The following is a 20835-nucleotide window of genomic DNA, read 5'->3' as shown; positions in this document are numbered from 1 at the left end:
GCGTACTACAACAAAGAGACTCTGAAGCGTGCTACAACAGAGACTCTGAAACGTGCTACAACAGAGACCCTGAAGCGTGCTACAACAAAGAGACCCTGAAGCGTGCTACAACAAAGAGACTCTGAAGTGTGCTACAACAAAGAGACTCTGAAGCGTGCTACAACAAAGAGACCCTGAAGCGTGCTACAACATAGAGACCCTGAAGCGTGCCTACAACAGTTGAACAGTTCGATTCGGTTCATTTTTTAGACAGAACTATGCACGGTACCGGTGTTGTATAGTAGTCTTTTCCCCTAACCATTCGCCCGGAAACTGGCTACTAGTATAAAGCAATCTCTTCCCCCCAAAACATGCTTATATAGTAGGATTACCCCGTGCAAATATTACTATATATTGTGATATTTCCCTCTATTCTAACCAAATTACCCCTAATGAAAATATGCTCTACAGTAGAATTCCATCCATACCGGATATTTTTATGGATATCCAATTATGGTAAACACCACCAATATCTGAGAAGGTTTATGACTTCTTATCATTGTGAAATCAATCAATTACATATATTGTTTACTCTGTTCAATCATAATTGACAGATGTGTGATTTTCCGTAAACAATTCGGACTTTGTTGCTGTGTCATAAATATTGATATAATTCAACCCTATGCTGATTCTGTTTTTTTAGGGGTTTTTTTTTTTTTTTTTTTTTTTTTTTACTTTTATTATTACCTTTATACATTTTAAAATGTCTCAATTTCTCAATAATTATCCAGGTGTATTTTCTATTATCATTTTAGATCGCTATTTGACGGTAAGGTATCTCTGACGTCACTTCGAATCTGATAATACATGTACATCCTACACCCGATTAATTAATTAACTGATTTTCTGCGCCCTTTTCGTGCAGACTAATTATAGTAACGTATATAAGATACAAATAATGATGGTTTATCAGGGGCGGATCCAGGAACTGTATGAGGCAGGGGGTCTGCCCTGCCCCCACCCCCCCCCCCCCTCCCCGGTCCTGAATTTTACAAAATTTATAGGGCTTGTCTCCTATGTAGTCATTTTTACTATTTTTACTTCCAAAAAGAAAATCCGACCATATTACTCCTGTTCTAATAGATCTTCACTGGCTCCCAGTTGAATACAGAATTCATTATAAGACCCTTTTTCATACTTTCAAATCTCTCAACAACCTATCTCCAGTCTACATAAAGAATATCCTTACAGTTTACAATCCAACACAATCACTACGATCCGAACCTCTGCATCTTCTCCAGGTACCTCGGACACGTACGAAAACATATGGGGATCGACGTTTGGATAAGGCCGAATCGAGTCTCTGAAACTCTCTGCCTTTTAAACTCAGACAATGTACTTCACTGTCTAGTTTTAAAGCGGACAACAAAACGCATCTATTTAGATTAGCTTTTAATTTGTGATTTTTTTTTTTTGATTTTTTTTTTACATACTTATGTTTTTACATTACAGTGCTGATACATTATTTTTACAAGAAAACCAAAACCAAAAAAGGAAAAAACCTTCAGTTGCAATATGAACTGTAGTTTGTTATTATACTTATGTCCTTTCTATGTATTTAATTATTCCTAGGGGTTGTTTTAAATTGTTTTATATGTTATTAGGGTAATTATATCACTACAATAGTCTCTGTATATTAACGATAATAATTATGCATTTTAATTCTGAAATTATGACTATTTTGTTCACATGTATGTGCACATCGATTTTCTTTTCTTTCACATTTGTAAGGCGCTTTAGAGAACTAATGTTGATAGGGCGCTATATAAATCTTTTAATTACAATTACAATTTTCTGTCATTTTTAATAAGGTGAAATTGATAAAATGACGCAAATTTCAATGGTTTGGGGAAAAAAATGTAAGTTCTTCCAATGAAATTAACTCAATAAATCAAAAGATTTTGTCATATATTTCTCCAACAGTGAAAGAAATTATTGCTTCTTTTATCGTTTACATTTTTCTAAACAAGAGGCCACGATTTATCTTTTTGAAAATTTTTATCTGGCTTAAATCCGCCACTGTTTATGATATGTTTTTGTTTTTGGCGTCAGAGATTGTTCTTATGGCGCGATCAATTCAGGGTAACAAAAGAGAGAACCTATAGTCCGTATCCACAAAACATCCACCAATTCAGGGTAACAAAAGAGAGAACCTATAGTCCGTATCCACAAAACATCCACCCATAATCGTTCTAGATTGTCACCTAAGGCTGAGTAAATGTAATTGATTGTGTTTCAATGCCTTTAGTATGCAAACATAGACGTAAACTGTTAATGAATCTCTTATGACGATGTTACTAGCATGATACTAAATCATAGAAATGAAAATAGGAAACATTCATGGCTCTGTTCGACAGAATTAAAACATTGTTATTATTTCCTTCTTCCGTGTTTTCCCCTATACGTCTTTTCTATATAAAGTTTTCTCCCAATAGATATTATCCTATTTGTTAACTTTTAGCTATCGTAGATCATTTACATGTTTTTTATATACGTTTCAGTCAAAGTAATTTACCACTTTCATCATTCTAAAAAAAAAAAAAAGGTAGAATATACATGATTGTACTTTTAAGTAGTAAAATGTAATGTAGAATATACATGGTTGTACTTTTAAGTAGAATATACATGATTGTACTTTTAAGTAGAATATACATGATTGTACTTTTAAGTAGTAAAATGTAATGCAGTGTAGTCACTGGTTTAGTTTTTGTATCGTGGCTTCACGGCGCCAATGACGTAATGTACAATGTACGTAAAGATAATTTTTATCCACAGGGCCCAACACCCTCCTCCAGAACTGGACCCAGTACCGCCCGACAAGGTGTAAGATATGCCTATATTGAGGCATCCAGCCCGCGAGCAGTCGGGAATAGGGCAGTCATTCGAACGACTAATACATTCAGAGGTATTGTTAAAGTACATGTATCAATATGTATTAATTTTGTGTGATTATGAAGTTTTGTGATTAAAAGGTTTTACATGTATGTAATAGTAAATTCTTTTATTTAGACAGGATAGCACAATTAGTACAAATGACTAGTTTACATTATGGTCCTGTATAAAACATTCACAGACAGATAAATGAAAGAATAGAAAAATAGATAACATAATATAAAATATATACATAAAATACACACACGATATCACTGGGGGGGGGGGGGGGATAAACATATATATCATATCTATATATCACTTATTTGAGAAATAATGCTGCAAATATGCTGATTTGAAAGATGTAATAGAACCACAGCTTTTGACAGACTCGGGCAACTGATTCCATAAAATTGTGGAGGATACCTTAAAAGACCGTTTATAATATTCAGTTCGAACTTTTGGTAAATATAAAATGCCACTATCGCTACTTCTTGTTGTTCTGGAACTAACTTGGCTGACAAGACTAAAAACGTTCATATATTCTGGTGTCATGTTAAAAGAACCTTAAAAGCAAGCACTAGTTTTCTATATACAAAATAATCATGAACAGGCATCCATTTAAGAACACTAAAAATAGCAGCTGTAGAAGTCTGAGTTACTTTCACCTTCAATATAATTCTGGATGCCCTTTTCTGTAACTTAAAAAGTCTGTCAATAAAAACCCTGTTTTTGGCTGAGCACCAAACTGTGCAACAATAGTTAAAATGAGGAAATATAACAGTGTTATAAATTTTCAATAATGATGCATTTGACATAAAAGTTTGCAGACGACGTAAAATGCCTATTTTCTGTGAAAGTTTCTTGCATAAAGAATCAATGTGTACAGACCAGGTTAGACATTCATCTATTTGTACACCAAGAAGTTTGGCCGTTTTAACAGTATATAAAACAATATCTCCTACTTTGATACACATTTTTCTACACTTTGAGAGTTTTTGTGCAGTGCCAATCAACATACATTGTGTTTTCGCTAAATTCATCGTAAGTTTATTACTTTCCATCCATTTCATAGAGTTTAAAAGATCATCATGTAACCTTTGCTCAATAACATCAATAGATTGATGTGAAACATCCTGAGATGTATCATCTGCATATATAGAGACATTTGAGTGCTTTAGGCATTTAGGATAATCGTCAACAAATAAAATGAAGAACAATGGACCCAATATGGACCCCTGAGGCACTCCTATTGTAACATCTTTTTCATCTGACAAAACACTTTTCCATCTAACACATTGTGATCTTCCGCTAAGATAAGACTGAAACCATTCAAAAGAATTTTGACAAATACCAAATGATGAAAGCTTGTGTAACAATACCTGGTGGTTTACAGTGTCAAATGCTTTACTAAGATCAATAAAAAGAACACCTGTTAATTTGCCACTATCTATATTACTTAACCATTTATCAATAATGTTATGAAGTGCTGTTTCGCAAGAATGCTTTGGTCTAAAACCGGATTGATGTTCCGTTAAAAGATTGTTTTTATCCAAATACTCGTAAAATGAGTTAAAAACATGCCTTTCTATAATTTTGCTCACGATTGCTAAAACTGACACGGGTCGATAATTGTTCACCATAAAATTGTCACCAGATTTAAAAAGAGGGGTAACTCTAGCTTTTTTCCATTCGGATGCAACCACACCACTTTTTATAGACATGTTTAACAGATATGTTAAAATTTCACCAATCACACCCGAGCTAATTTTCAACAGCTTTACAGAAATAGCATCTAACCCCGTAGCCTTCGAATTTGACACAGCATTTATTTCATTTCTGACAAAATTAATAGAAATACTAGTATTTGGAATGCTAAAAGACCCCCTAGGCATTAATTGTTCAATTTCAGGCAATGAACTGTCAAATTTCTCTGCATATTTGTGTCCAATACCGCAAAAGAAGTCGTTAAAAGTATTGGTCATCTCTTTTGTATCTGTAACGGGTTGTCCGTCCATTTCTAAATATGTTGGCGTAGCGGTTGCCGATTTCGTTGGTAAGAATTGTTTTAATTTTTTCCACATGTGTTTTGGTTTTGTATTGGCTTGATTTATTGCACTTTCCACAAATTCGCGTTTAGCATCGTTAATTTTGTTCACAACCCTGTTTCTTGCGGTCTTATATAATTTTCAGTCGGATTCGTCACGTGACTTTATTGCTCGGCGGTGTAATATATCCCTTTATTATATACTTTCAATTTCATCTCTTCTTTTTTCTTTAAAAGTTTGCGGGCAAATATCACACGATATATGCCTGGAAACATTCCGGCCCGCAAACATTACGTCACAATCAATACACTACGCCGTTAATTTTCAAATTTTTCGTGTTTTTCATCTTTTACTCAGTTAAACCAATAAAGAAATTGTTAAATTAGAATTATTATTAGTTTCTAAATGAAATTGAAAGTATATAATAAAAAGGTTATAGACTTTGTATGGGAAAATATGACGACCGAGTTTTTGGCGCGTAGACGGACCGAGCTTGCGAGGTCCGTCCGCGACAAAAAACGAGGTCGTCATATTTTCCCATACAAAGTCTATAACCTATAACTGTCGCATTTCTGAAAGAATATCATCGTTTATCCACTTCTCAGAGTCACTGCGGATACGTCGTTCTTTTATGGGCATATGCTTGTCGACAACTGTCATGAACATAGAATGGAAAGACGACCACATGCTATCGATGTCGGGTAATGATTTCAGCGAGTTCCAATCAACAGCATTAAGATCATTAATAAAATCTCTTTCAATTAGTTTCTTTTGATCTCTACTCTATACTTTACATGAATATGGTCAAGTGGTGAAACAGCTTTAAATTTCTTTCGTATCGAATATATAAGGTGATGATCGCTCCTCCCGATTGCTATTACTCCACGGGAGCTATAGAATACGGGATGGTTAACATAAAAATGATCTATCAACGTACTGCTATCGCACGTCACTCGGGTAGGCTCGTTTATCATTTGAGTAAGACCGCATGTTTCCATCGCAGATTTAAAACTTGAAGACTTTAATTGGTCTATATTGAAGTCACCCATAATAACTTGTTCGGTACAGGAAGTTGACAAATCCTCCATCCGCTCCTCGAAATCCTCTATCCATTGTGAGTTGGAATCGGGCGGTCTGTAAACAACTCCTACATTGATTTTTGGTGAATTAAGAAGTTTGATATCTACTGTCAAAAATTTTAAATTTTCATCTTTGCATATGCTCATTACAGTCCATTTTTCTTTAATAAACATGAGTACACCTCCTCCATGCCGATTACGATCCCTCCTTATAACAGTGTATCCTTTGATTTTAATTTCAGAATCGGAAATATGACAATCAAGTTTGCTCTCTGTGACAGCAAAAACATCAAATATTCCATCTTTTAGTAAAATCTTGATTTGGTCAAGCTTATTGAGTATGCCACATAAGTTAACATGAGCAAATTTGACACCTTTAGGTAAAGTTGTTAAAATTTCATTCACACTCTGATCCACGGTGGAATTTCCACTACAAATATCTATACATGAATCGCAGATCCACTCAAACTTTCCAGGTCCAAATTCTGTGTTTAAAATTTGTTCTTTATCACAGCAAATGTAAAGCTTAAAACAAAACCTCGCCAACAATTTTCACACTTCCAAACTCGATATTGATTAAAAAATAAATATTTTAAGTATGCATTATGTATCTTTACCTTTACATTAGCCAAGTTGCGTAGCAAATCTCGGCTTTTAAATTGGCGAAGGATGGGCGTCCACAATTAGCTTGTCTGATCTCTAACTTTCATACTTTTAGTGCATCTTTGTGAGACTTACATAACATGATCACATCCAAAAGAGGAAGGTTCCTATTTATTTTGAGGTCAAAAAGTCAAAAGTCAAGGTCTCGTTTTCACTATATACTGTAGATTTGAGCTTGCCTCTAACTTTTATACATGTACTTGCTGGTGCATGTTTATCAGACTTCAAATCCTGATGACATTCAAGATTCATGTTGCTTTTGAAATCCAAAGGTCAAGGTCATTATCACACTAAATACCTATTGCGGCCATATAAACTATATTAAATACGTGCATGTTTTTACTTTGTGAATGCAAGCGTGCATAATTTTCCAAACTGCAACTCGGCCATACGCATCTTTGATGCGTTTTAGCGATTTTTTAGTAATAAAATCCCGCCGGCTATTGCTTCTTGCATACTTAACTGTGACGTCACTTATATCTACATATGTTAACGTTGTAAACACTTCATCCGTAACCGAAAATGTAGTGTAAGACGAGTGTGCATTTCTAGAAATAACCCCAAAAAAAAATTAGATCAGAACTGAACTGAATTTATTTCTCATCACAATTACACAATTGTATACAGAGTACATGTATTTTATATAAAAGTGATTGTAATATATCACTAAATGTTTTAAGGCATGCGTGAGTATGGAGATTGGCAACGTATGCAGTTTTAGATTCGAATAGTTATTGGGTCGGGGAGCATAGTCTATTAATATTTCTTATAAAGGAACATAATTTTCGTAGAAAAGATTGCTTGTTTGAATTCATTAATTTTTAGATGTGATTATATTATTGAGTCGTATTTGTTTTGGTGATAAACATGTTTTCTTATATCAATCAGAGACTTGCAATTAAACAGGTAGTGGAATTCATCACCAATTTCATTCAAATCACATTTATTACAACGTCTTGTTTCTCTGGGCTCGTTTCGCCAACGTCCAATCTTTTCTGGGTAGGACATCCAAATATTTTTCGAATTTTGATTCATCCTTGTACATTCTATAGTTTATTGTTTTTGATAACGTTTTAATGTCAGAATTCCACTCTTGCTTGAATTGATCGAGTAAAATAAGTTTTACTTTTGACTTTAGTCAGTTTGGATTACATGCATTATTTTGTCAAATGTTTGAAAGTCCGCAATTGTTAAGGATATTTGAGACGTTCTTGAACCAAGCAATCTCTTTCGCGTATTGGTTTGTAACATCATTACTCAGTTTTAACAGGAGATTCGCTATTTTTGTTTCTTTACTAAGTGCAATTTTGTGCAAAAATGAGATAATACGCGTTTGTATTTGTATGTACATGGGGTGTCGGCTAAGCTCACCGTACACCATGCAGTCGGGGGTAAATTGTTTTAATTTCAATAATAATTTGCAAAATTTAAGGTGGACTCTTTCTAAAGATATGTACGAAAGCCCATCGAGCTCATTTTCATAGCTGAAAAATAAAATTTGCGTTATAACGCGAAACTTTTCCGAATTAACGCGTAATTTTTTTCGTTCTAACGCATAACTTTCGCGTTCTAACGCGAAATATTCTCCATGAATTTATGTTATGTTATTGAGTAAACTATGCTTAATCTATGCTTTTGATTCATTTAATATCCTGAAACCCCCCACAGAATGTCTCTATAAAACACTTGGTGACTTATGTTTGGGTTTTTTCATAAATAGATGAAGCTACACTTTTCAAAGGTTATTTCCCTTGGCTGTCATCTTTTGGAAAAACCAATAGAATTTTCACAGCAACCTTTGTAACTGTTTTATGATTTTGTTTTTTGATATGCTTTTGGTTTGGTTTTAACATATTCTATTGTCTAGAAAGACCTCTCCAATGTGACAATTAATAAAACAAAATATGTACAACAGAATCAAAGGTCAATAAGATGATCTTCTTAAAGCAGTCAAATTATATCAAGAGATATGCATATACAAAATTACAAAATACAGCTGGACAAGTCTATCGTTATTTTTCTTCATTGTAAAAAACAAATTATTCCATGCTACTTTTTAATATTAAGCGCATTCAATCCATTAATTCGTGTTTATAAGCAAAATCTACGTTTTATAACATAAGAGTTCCGCGTTAATTCGCGAAAGTTACGCGTTTATTCGGGAAAGTTACGCTTTTATTCGCGAAAGTTGCGCGTTAATTCCCGAAAGTTTCACGTTATAATCTTTTTTTTTTCAGCTACGAAAATGAGCTGAATGGGCTTTCGTAGATATGTAATAACATTTCATTGACTGAATACTGGGAAAGTGAGCTCAGTCCGTTTTACAGCACTAAACCCACCGTATTTCCCCATTTTCCGTCAATAACCTATAAATCATTGGTAATAGTAAATATCAACACATGTATTGTCACATTCATCTTCAAGTAATATGTAGTCCAGGTCAATATGAATGGGGAACTTGAGCAAGGGTACAGTGGTTGAATAGGTGGAGGTGGTCCTAGGTTAAGGGGGGCGTATGAAGTACAGTAAGAGGAAAGCAACTCTGCTGAACTTTCAATATCAGTATGACTTACGTTTTGCATGGGTCTTTTTTTTTCAGCCACAACGCAGTGCCTTAGTTTTTATTACCATATGTACGGCTCGTCAAACGGCATGGGAACTTTGAATGTTTATTACTCCAGTAGCTCTGGTCACGTCCAATCAATCTTCACAAAGGCTGGAAATCAAGGCGACCAGTGGATCCTAACCGCCGTGGAGATACCACCTACAAATGGACTAGTGGTATGGAAATGTCAATCCTATTTGAATAAAATTTAGAATACATTGTATATATAATTCGAGTTCAGAACGAGCATGCAGTTTCTTATCATTTCTTTTACATATAGATCTACATTGAGGGGATAAGAGGAAGAAGCTACAAGAGCGACATTGCTATAGACGCTGTGACGGTTAGCGAAGGAAACTGCGGTAGTTTTGCATGGTTTTTTCTTCAATTAATCAATTCATTTAGTTGGTTTTTTATGCCCTGCATATTGTTATTGCATATCTGTCCTTCAGTTCGTCTGTTAACAACTTAAACCGTGGCTGTAACTTCCTTTTCCTTTTAATTTTTATACCCCCGAGATCAAAGATCGGGGGGGGGGGGCATATTGTTTTTGTCCTGTCTGTCATTCTGTCTGAAACTTTAACCTTGCTATTAACTGTTGAACAGTAAGTGCTAGAGCTTTGATATTTCACATGAGTATTCCTTGTGATAAGACCTTCTCGTGGGTACCCTTTGACCTTGGCATTTGACCTACTTTTAAAAAATTTGACATTGGTCATAACTTCTAAATGGTAAATATTAGAGCTTTCTTATTGTACATGAGCATTTCTTGTGACAAGATCTTTCTACTGGTACCAAAATATTTGTCCTCGTGACCTTGGCCATCTTTGGAATTGGCCATTAGGGGGGACATTTGTGTTTAACAAACACATCTTGGTTTTTTTTTTTTTGTTGTTGTTTTTTTTACAATTAGTCGTTTCTTTTACCAGATAGTTTGTTTTTGTGCCCCTGAAATGGTTTTGTATTTCTGTCAACAACTTCAACCTTGGCTGTAACTTTTGAACCGTTAGTAGAAGTGAGAGACTTCATAGATATGTATATGTATGGTCACACGCAAGTCCTCTGCATTACTAATACATATTTAGTTTCTTCGAGATTGCCTTTGGGGTTATAAGTCATAGGGCGTGGTCACTAAATAAGAAATTTGAAACATCCCATATTAGAACTTGTTCATGATTGGGGCATTTGTGTTTAGCAAGCATACCTTCCTCTCTCTGACATGTTTATCTAATCCTATATAAAGTTGAAGATCGGTGTTGATCGTAAGGATATGTCTTTTAGCCAAGTAACAAAATCTAGTATTATTGTGCATCAGAGTTAGGAGAACAATTATGATATTTGTGTGTGGTAGATATACATGTCTTATATGTCTTAAAGGCTGTATTGTCAATCCTTGTCGGAATGGGGGAACGTGTTTAAGTAGCGGAGGAGGGTATAGCTGTACCTGCGCCTCAGGATATGGAGGTACCAACTGTGAAACTATAGGTATGTACATTCCAGTTATCTAAATAAATGTCACAATCCTAGCAGTGAAAGGAAGATGGCGTCAGCTTGGAGTTCTAGAAACGCATTTTTATACACCCGTCATTAGATTATGTTATGGTGCTGTCCGTGCGTCTGTCTGGTTGGCTGGCTGGCTGTCCGTCCGTCCTGGGTCATATTTTCCGGACTTTTTTCTGCAACGGATGCATGTACAACTTTGAAATTTGGTCACAATATCTCCCTTAAGAATTGTAAGAGTGGGTTTACATTTCAGCTGGATTGGTCCATCCTTGACCTACTCTAGGGCTATAAGTAGGTCAAACAGTTTTCCGGGCTTTTTTTTTCTTCGTTAAAGATACAGATGTTGTCCTGAAATTTATACATAAGCTTCCTTTCAGAGGAATACAAGTTTTGTTTGCATTTCAGCTGGATTGGTCCATCCGTCCGTGACCTTCATTAGGACTAATAGTAGGTCAAAAAGTTTCGGGGATTTTTTCATTATGGATACAGATATTGCCCTGAAATTTAGTGAAAGGCTTCCTCTTGGAGGAATACAAGTTCAGTTTGCATTTCAGCTGGATTGGTCCATCCATGACCTACTTTTCAGCTAAAAATAGGTCCAAAAGGTTGTGTGTTTTTAGCTCTTCTGAGCCAAAGGCTCAAAGAGCTAATGCTATGGCCATTTGTGCGGTGTGCGGTGTGCGTAAACTTTTTAGAAAAAGGGCTATAACTCAAGAACCTCTTGACCAATTTTTTTCAAATTTGTTACAGGGTATCATTGGCCCAAGGGCTTTCATACATACTAAATAGAGGGATGTGACCCTTTAACAAGGGGAGATAATCAGGAAAATACAAACAAAAGTAGTGGTTGCTAAAAAATCTTCTTCTCAAGAACCACTGGGCAGATTATCACCAAACTTACACATAAGGATGAAGATATGTTGTAGATTAAAAATTGTTCAAGGCATTACCCTGGGGCAAAGGGCGTGGTCTCAAGGTCACTTCAAAGTTGACCTAAATTTATATTTCCTTAAATCTTTGATATTTTAGTCATTATAAGGACTAGGATCATCAAATTTTGACAGTTGATGCATCTTAGGACCTTGTGTCAAGTTGTCTCAAAAGTAGGTCACGGTGACCTACTTTTTGAATTTTGCAGGTATTTATTTTAAAATTAATTTTGATGCATATCTTGGACACTTTGAAGCCTATGATCATCAAAACTTGTCAGTTGGTGGATCATGGGACCTTAAAATGCGTCAACTGAAAAATAGGTCACCGTGACCTACATTCTGAATTTTATGGCTTATCATTTATAGATATATTTTAAGTTGTTATTTCAAATACCGAGAGGTTTAGAATCATCAAATCTTGTAAGTTGATGCATCTTGAGGCCTTGAAACATATTTATAAAAAAGTAGGTCACAGTGACCTACTTTTTGAATTTAGCAGATATTCAAATTTCACATTTTCAATTTTAGATGCATATTTTGGGCACTGTATAACCTATGATCATCAAACTTTGTCAGTTGATGCGTCTTCAGTCTTTGGTTTGTGTCGACCAAAAAGTAGGTCACCGTGACCTACTTTTGGTATTTGACAGCTAAATTACTATATTTCAGACACTATTTGACCTACAATCATCAAACTTTGTCAGTTGATGCATCTTGAGTCTTCGGAGTGTATCGACCAAAAAGTAGGTCACTGTGACCTACTTTTGGCATTTGACCGTTATATTTATATATTTCAGTCACTAATTGACCTACAATCATCAAACTTTGACAGTTGATGCATCTTGAGTCTACGGAGTGTGTCGACCAAAAAGTAGGTCACCTTGACCTACTTTTGGAATTTGACGGCTATATTTATATATTTCAGATACTATTTGACCTACAATCATCAAACTTTGTCAGTTGATGGGTCTTGCATGTTCGGAGTTCGCTGACCAAAAAGTAGGTCATCATGACCTACGATTGGAATTTGACAGTTATATTTCAATATTCAGATACTAATTGGCTTAAAATCATCAAACTTTGTCAGTTGATATTTCTTGGGTTCTCAAAATGTGTAATCCAAAAAGTAGGTCACATTGACCTACTTTTTTTGAATTCTTAGGATTTAACTAAAGATTTAGAATACTAAGAGGCTAAGAATAGAAATGGTTGGGTTGTACAATTTATCAGAAGAGCTATTCTAGGCCCTTGGGCCTCTTGTTTCATTACGGATACAAAAAACTACAAAGGCTTGGAAAAAACAGGGCACCTACATAGTGAAATTTCCTGGAGCTATAAAAAATACGTCTGTTCTCACGAGAGCTTATTCTTGGCTCTCGTTGAGAACAGACATATTTTCATAGCTCTATGAAAAACCTTACGATTTTAATTATCAACGAACTTCAGAATATTACATGTACATGTATAGTACATTGTACGTTGTAACAAGTTCTTGCCTTGTAAATGCTTCTTCTAAGTAAACAAATAAGGCTTTGACCTGGGTATCAAACAAACAGTAGAAATTATACGAAAGAGGCACTTTAAATGAAAAAAAATTGCTTGAAATTTTTTATACAAGGTCATTTGACCTCGACCCTTGTAGTTGCGTTCTTGCACTCAATTAAGCTGCCTGACCTCCTTATGGGAACCGCTGTTGTTTTACCTCCCTATCGGGGGCGGTGTTATTTGACTTACCGACCACCGCTGATGTTTGGTCCAGCTATCGGGGGCGGTGTTATTTGACTTACCGACCACCAGCTATCGGGGACTATTCGCTTTCATACAAAAGGGACTAAAAGCCTTTGACTTTAGTAAAAATAATAATAATAATAATAAATTTAAAAAAAACCATAATCACACATTTTTAAGTTTTCATATTTTATGGAATTTCAAAAACAATTCTAGAACAACATGCAATTTTTATAAGAGATCATTTTTAAACCATAAAAACAGTTTATTAGCGCACGACCGATTTCAGTCTCGTCTTGTCGCTTCTCTTCTTTGGGGTTACAGGATTCCTCCAGTTACTCTGATTATCCGAGTCCACTGTTACTTTCTTTGAACCGGATTTCCTCGATGTCTTGTGCCGGATAGTCGCTGATCCAATAGTCTAGCTGACCACACTTATAGTAGGGATGGTCCCGCCCCTTTTTCCCTTTCTGGTGACATTCCGGAGACCACTTCCTCATTTTTCCGCCAGTGTAATGTGAGTTGATAATTCGAGTGGGTCTGGATGCTGTTGGTTGGCATTTTATGAGGATCCTCACTTTTTTCAGAGACTGGTAACATTTCGTCTTGATTACTTCGGTTTTGTTAGTGGAATGAAATGATTTGACAGCATGAGATAACCATAAATAAAATGTTTCCACCGGTCGTGGTAGCCCAGTGGTAAAGTGTGTGCTTCGTAACCAGGAGGTCGTTAGTTCGAGCCCCGCTCGTACACGGTCATACCAAACGTAAGACAATATAGGTAGCGTTTGCTCCTTTGCCAAACGCTCGGCAATCAGACATCTTTCGGATATGACTATAGATACATAGGTGTCGTGTCGCGGCAGGCGTTGGCACGTTAAAGAATCCTCAATGCTACGGCCTGATGAAACAGTATAGTGTCTGCCCGAGTACAAAAGCATGTTCAACCCGTACCAAGCTTCAATATCGACAAGGTGGAAGATCATCCAGGTTTACTGCATCTTGATATACCTAGAGATGATTGTTGTTCTTAGACTTGCGCGGGTGGTTTAGCTGTTGATCACACGCTGCTAGTGTATTTGGTTCCGCAGGTCGTAAGTTCAACCCTGGGTAAGGGCGGAAGTGGATATCCATATGATGATTAATTATATATAACTAATACATGTATTGTAGTAAATACATTTACATTTCTCATTATTTGCTATTGATGTTACAGCTGGATCTCTATCTTGTTCATTTACCGGAGGAAGTTGCTCTTTTTTGTCGCAATCCACACACGATTTGGCGGACTGGTCTTTTGGAACGGTAATAATGTTACTTTACCACATTGCATGTATACATGTAGCAATTGTTCAAAGATCCTAGGGCTGTACATAGGTAGTATTTCAATTTTGTAGAGTGTAATGGTTACATGTTGAAAGCGGTAGTCATATCATAATCGATAATCTTCACTACTTGTAGTGATAGCCATTTCCTCGTGAACACGATAGTCATGAATGTTGATATTTATAGTAAGTCTATTATAACGGCTGGGAATTCCAACAGATATGAAAGTAGAATGTGAACTAATGGGTTTTATTTTCTTTGTATTGTTTTGTTTTTAGGTAACATGAGTTGAAAGCTCAAGCAAGCTTTTCTGTTCACATTTTGTCCGGCGTCAGTCTTCTCGATGTCCGTCCTTAAACTTTTAACAATTTCGACTTCTCAAAATTCACCGAGTTAATTTCAGTCAAACTTGCCACAAAGCATACTTAGCTAAAGATTCAGGGCCCATATTTACTAAAGTTCGTAGACGTAAACGTAGCGTAAATCTAGACGTAGCGTACGTTTACGTGTGGGACGGTATTCACGAACAGTCGTAGACGTAGATTTACGTCAGAAATAAGCGTAACTCTACGTGTGATACACTAGTACACGTAAGCTGATCGTAACTTTAAGAATAAACAAAGCAAATGGCGACTTGTCATTTTTATCGATAATTTCTTGCGTAAAGACCTTACAAACCCTCTAGATGGATATAAGCTGGTTAGTAATACACAAATTAATTGTATTTATTCAGATTATCGTTTTCTTTGAGATCATCTGCAATTGTGTGACAATTCTCAAAATTTTGAGCCCGATCTAATTTACCTTGTGGCGGATCTCAGTCTGATTTAAAATCAAACCGCTCACTTCGCTCGATATACGGACAGTCGGTGTCCGTATATCGAGCAAAGTGCGAAATTTGATTTTAATCACACTGGGTGGATCTAACCTTGCCTTTAGAAATAATTGGGAAGCTTTTTATTTTAGTCATGCAGGTTATTTAAAAAAAAAGAATATTTGCCATTTATCTTATTATATAGGGTAGGTCTAGCATCTTTCAGGGAAATACATTTTTTTAATTTTCCAAACATGGTGGAATTAATGTATACATATGCAATCAAACATGCAATGTTTTAGATTTGAAAAGAAGAGTCACTGTGTGTACAAGAATACATGGTGATCGACAGCTATAGAAAAACTATTTCTACTTATAGATATGTGATCTTTACTTTGTGGTTATAAGCAAATATTGGTAGTCCAAATAACTATTTGTTACATTGTTACTTACACAACAGGGAAATGAGCCTCTAAATAAATATTTCTTTAAAAAAAAAAAGATATGCATTTCATTCCAAGAATACAATTTGGTGTAATTTGTTTCAGAGAGCAATTGTGATGCCTACTAGTGTAGTCATGTGTAGACTTTCAATCTTTCAGAGTGCCATTTCCTTTAACTATAATCCTACAGGAGTCAAACCTTCATTGATAATGCATATATATGAATCTTTCTACCATTCATGATTTGTATGTAATTGACTTTTATATGTGATTAGCTAGGTAAAAGTCTTTGCAGTGTATATTACCAAACTCCAAGGATGATGCCTTCAACATACATATTATTTTGTTGAAGTCCATCCCCCCCCCCCCAATTTACAAAAATCTCACTGATAAAAGTTCATTCTGAAGGCCTCTCACATTAAACCAACATATGTACTAATGCTCCTCTTTACAAATTTTAACCCACCAGACAACTTTGTTGACAAATATTTAAGATTTATTTATTATGTCATCATTTTAATATCAAGATGTTAAAATCATTCTAGAAATGGAAGTAATACATGTACATGTCAATATCAATAACAACATGAAAATTCATCTAAAAATTTATCTATTAACAAATATAATTACATGTACATAATTGTATGCATAACAATGCATGTACATGTACTTAATTTCTTAAACATGTATTGTAACAAATTCTATTTTGCTGAATATCAAACTTTTTTTTATTTTACTGTCAATTTTTAAATGTCCATATGATATATAAATGAATAAATAAATATATAAGATGACATCAATGTAGCAGATGGACCATCAGCATGGATTGATCAGTGGGTAGAGTACCAGACTACGGGTCATGGGTTAGATTCTCAATCCTGCCATATATTTTTGAATCATTCCTCTGCTCGTCCTTTTACACAATCATGGCAATGGAAGATGAACATTTCTCGGTTTCGCAAAAGATTTTTCAGGCCATTACAGCAATGTACCCATAGACCTAGAAAAATAATAGTATTACATTGATTTAAATAAACAACTGTCATTACACTGCAATCAAATTTCATAAGGCTTGAAAAATACATGCAACATAATTGTTAGTTAAATAAACTGTAAAATTGTGATAATACTGATTTTATTTACTGTATATTCATCTACCGTACACCATATCTGGGAAGATATCATTAAGTATCACCTACAATTTCTAATTTTAATGATTTATAACCCAAGAGCCCATATTAAGAAAAAGATTTCAAATGACCCCAAGGTCAACTTCAGTATTTTTTCATTAACCATTCCCCTTGTAATGAAATTGGCTTCTTTCCAAACCAGAAAAAATACTTTTTAACCAAGAATGGTAAGTTTCAGTTAAGGTCATTCACGTTTATAAATAAAAAATAATTTTTTGTGACATTTCAGGTACAATTCACTTGCATTCTATTTTCTTTCTACAAAATTCTCAGGTTTAATTAGTCTAGAGTTAACATATTTTGATAGTTCCTGGTTGTGGCAAGTAAAAATGTAAAATCAGCTGATATGTACTGCAGTAAGGTATATGAATGGGATTTTACTGTAGCAAAGAAGGTGAGAAAAATCTTTAGCACAATTGAGTATTGAACCTGGTACCTTTGCACTGAGCTACTCAGGCTGACATATAGTACATGGTAGTACAACATTATAAATTTAAAGGGGCATATTTGCTGTGAAAGTGATGGCAACCATTTTTATCTCTCAAAATCTCCCAATGGCAAAGGAATATGTATTACTGACTAAGAAAAATATTTCTTTAGTAAAATAAAAAAAACAACAGAAACCTAACAAGAGGCCCACAGGCCTTATCGGTCACCCGAATACTAGTGGAAAAGTATCATTACTTCCATGGACTATGAAATCTAGAAAAAATTTCCTGTTCTAAATATCTAAGCTAATTATATTCTAATGTTCAGCAACAGTATAAAACAAGATGTGTTCTTAAAACTTCACATCCCTCAAAGTGCATACACTGATGAAAGGCTTTAAATAGGTGTATTCACATGAAAACATCAAAAGATATGACTAATTTGGACTCATCTTAAAGTCATAACCCTGGGTTGTGAAATTCACCATTTTTTGTACATCCTTTTCTGCATTTATATTTTATACAGTATCAGCAAACTTACACATAAATACTATATACTAAGTTTGGCCCCACCCTGGGGTCAAAACCCTTACTCTGGGGGAAATCAAATTTACAATTTTGGTAAAAGACTACCTGCTCTATCCATTTAGTTTCAATTTAGTATCAATAGTATTAAAGAAGATGTAATTTAAGTGTTTTATACACATAAACACTATATAACAAGATTTGTCCTGCCCTGGGGTCAAAACCCCTACCCCAGGGATCATGAAATTTACAATTTTGGTAGAGGCCTGCCTGCTCTACATCACTATGCATTTAGTTTTTCTTATATACATTGTATGTGTGTTTCTTGATAAGAAGATTTTTGAAAATTGGCCCCCCTTGTCCCAATGATACTTCATACCAAATTTGAAAAGAATTGGACTGGTAGTTATTAAAAATGTTCAATTGTTAACACACGACGAATGAAAACTAATTGCAATAGGTTACTGAGTAAACTCAGGTGACCTAATAAAAGTACATTTGATAACCGCTTTTAGTGTTTAAGAAATATATAAAGAAGAATTATTGGCTTGCAAGATATAGATAATAATTATTTAATCACCAAAATTAAATATATTCATTTGCTTGCTTTGAGATTAAAAGGTGTTTCAAATAACTGAATACATGTGTTATTACTGATCAGAAATATATAATATAGAGCAATTTTTATTGAGTGTTGATTTCAAATTTTGGTGACAAAATTACAGCTATTATTTTGGAAATCATGTAAGAATTTTTAATATCGAGGAGATATAAAATAATTTCAAAGAAACATAGTGTATGCCCTTAGATTGGTTAAATTTCTATTTGCCAAAAAGGTGAAGATATTCTTAGACAGACAGGTACAAAACATGCAAAATGGACAAACTTTGATCATAAAAACTCATAAATTTATGTTCTTAAATCTTTGCCTAAGGATTTAATCATCAATGCATTACAAAAATCATTACATCATGTACCATGTACCATAATTTGTTTTGGATTTTTTAAAACTTTGTAAGTACAGAAATGATTAAATGTGTACAAACAGTGGATATACTTACATCATATATATGTACTGTACATCTTGCATCCCAATCCTAACCCTGAGGCATCATGGAAAATCATTCAGGAGAGGACATGAAGAGAAATTCATCTAAATCAAGGAATGCTGCTGTCTGTTGGCAATTTATTTCTTGACCACCTTTATGACCCTTTGAAAAATAACAGAGGTCAGCTAACTTGGATATCAAGTGCATGTTACATGTATATCACACCTAATATCTCCAATTAATATATATATTATTCTACATTAAATAAATTAACACTGACTTCACACAGTTGTACAACTGTATTTGAATGCGATTTTGTTTCACAATATTTTCTGAAAGTTTTGCACATGGATGTGCACAAGCAATAATTGAAATGATGTTGAAAGAGACTGTAACTGTTATCATCTGGTACCGAGTCCATTCACCCTATCTACCTGTTCGCCCAGAGTATATATTGTTAAAGCAATAATAATTTTCATATTTTATAACCATGCAATAGAGGGGCACGTACAAATCACACATTTTAGAATTAGTGCCTGTATATATAATGTATATTTTAGATTCATTTTTCACCAATATTCTTGTTTTTCTTTTTGCGAAATGATGTGAAAGCATGTGCGTACTTGTGTACAGGTAGCTATGATACTGCTTTGATGTTGTCCCAGTCATGAAATAAAAAAAATGGGATAAATAATTTTGAATTTCAATTGTGGTATTGTCAAAAGTTTGAAGTTACCATGTACACAAATGAGCTTGTGTCTTAATGTGTTAATAGTGGGCACATATAAAATTGTAAATAACTAACACATATGTATATGTGCTCACTATTTAGAAATTAAGGTCCAGGCATTATAGCAGCTACATAGGTTGAGAACAAAATGAATAAGGGACTGTGATTTTGCGATGTGTGTCATGTACTGTATCCCCCTGAAGTCAATTTAATAACATTATTTAGGGGCCTAGTGACGAGTAGTCAGTGGTAAAACATTTAAGGTTATTACTACACAAACAACTTAACTTACTTGTCAGTCCATGCCGACTTCTTTTTGAAGACCTACAGCATCGCAGATCCATGCACAAGTCAAATGCGTTAAATTTGATGAACCTTCCATTTGGATTTGTAAACAACACTGAATAGCGGTACAGTTGATCGACATGCCGTTGGCAGGCATACGTATACGTTGAAATTCGTTGCTTTCTCACAAAGTTCTGTGTTCTTTTTCGTCATAATGCGGCGGTAGCGCAGGGAAGTCAAAGTAAATGAGCAAATTCTACGCTTCGAAGTGAAAATAGCCACTGCGCACGCGTACGTGCAATCGTACATCGTAAGTTACGTTTGCGGCTACGAACGGTTTTGTAAATACCATTTCACGAGTACGTAACTCTAATCTTAAGTCAGACGTAAATCCTACGTTTACGTCTACATCTACGAACTTTAGTAAATATGGGTCCAGGTCTGTTCAAATGAAGTGGAGATAATTAAGAATTGGTAAATATTTTGGGGCATCGTTTAAAAATGTCTCAAGAACCACTTCGCCAATTTCAAACAAACTTGACACAAATCATCCTTAAGTAACAGTTATTTAAGTTTA

The 20835-nt window shown here is 34.8% G+C and overlaps 1 protein-coding gene and 1 long non-coding RNA gene across 2 annotated transcripts in view; one reads left to right on the top strand and one right to left on the bottom strand.

Annotated features, from left to right (window-relative positions):
- Window positions 1-12061, top strand: part of LOC125676436 (uncharacterized) — an 83525-nt gene extending 71464 nt beyond the window's left edge. The window contains exons 22-25 of the mRNA XM_056160932.1: window positions 2815-2944; window positions 9300-9481; window positions 9586-9667; window positions 10683-12061. Of these exons, the coding sequence (XP_056016907.1) occupies window positions 2815-2944; window positions 9300-9481; window positions 9586-9667; window positions 10683-10813 (525 nt within the window). The 3' untranslated portion in view covers window positions 10814-12061. The remainder of the gene's footprint in view (window positions 1-2814; window positions 2945-9299; window positions 9482-9585; window positions 9668-10682) is intronic.
- A 4464-nt stretch (window positions 12062-16525) lies between these two features.
- On the bottom strand, window positions 16526-20520 carry LOC125657158 (uncharacterized). The gene is made up of 3 exons (XR_007363214.2): window positions 20266-20520; window positions 19256-19405; window positions 16526-17051 (listed from the first exon to the last, which is right to left on the bottom strand). It is a non-coding gene; the product is annotated as an uncharacterized LOC125657158 (long non-coding RNA).
- Window positions 20521-20835: the final 315 nt, after the last annotated feature.

This window comes from Ostrea edulis, chromosome 3 (genome assembly GCF_947568905.1).
Source record: "Ostrea edulis chromosome 3, xbOstEdul1.1, whole genome shotgun sequence".
Classification (NCBI taxonomy): domain Eukaryota; kingdom Metazoa; phylum Mollusca; class Bivalvia; order Ostreida; family Ostreidae; genus Ostrea; species Ostrea edulis.
Note: the sequence above shows the minus strand (reverse complement) of the source record. Positions and strands in the feature narration are given on the sequence as shown.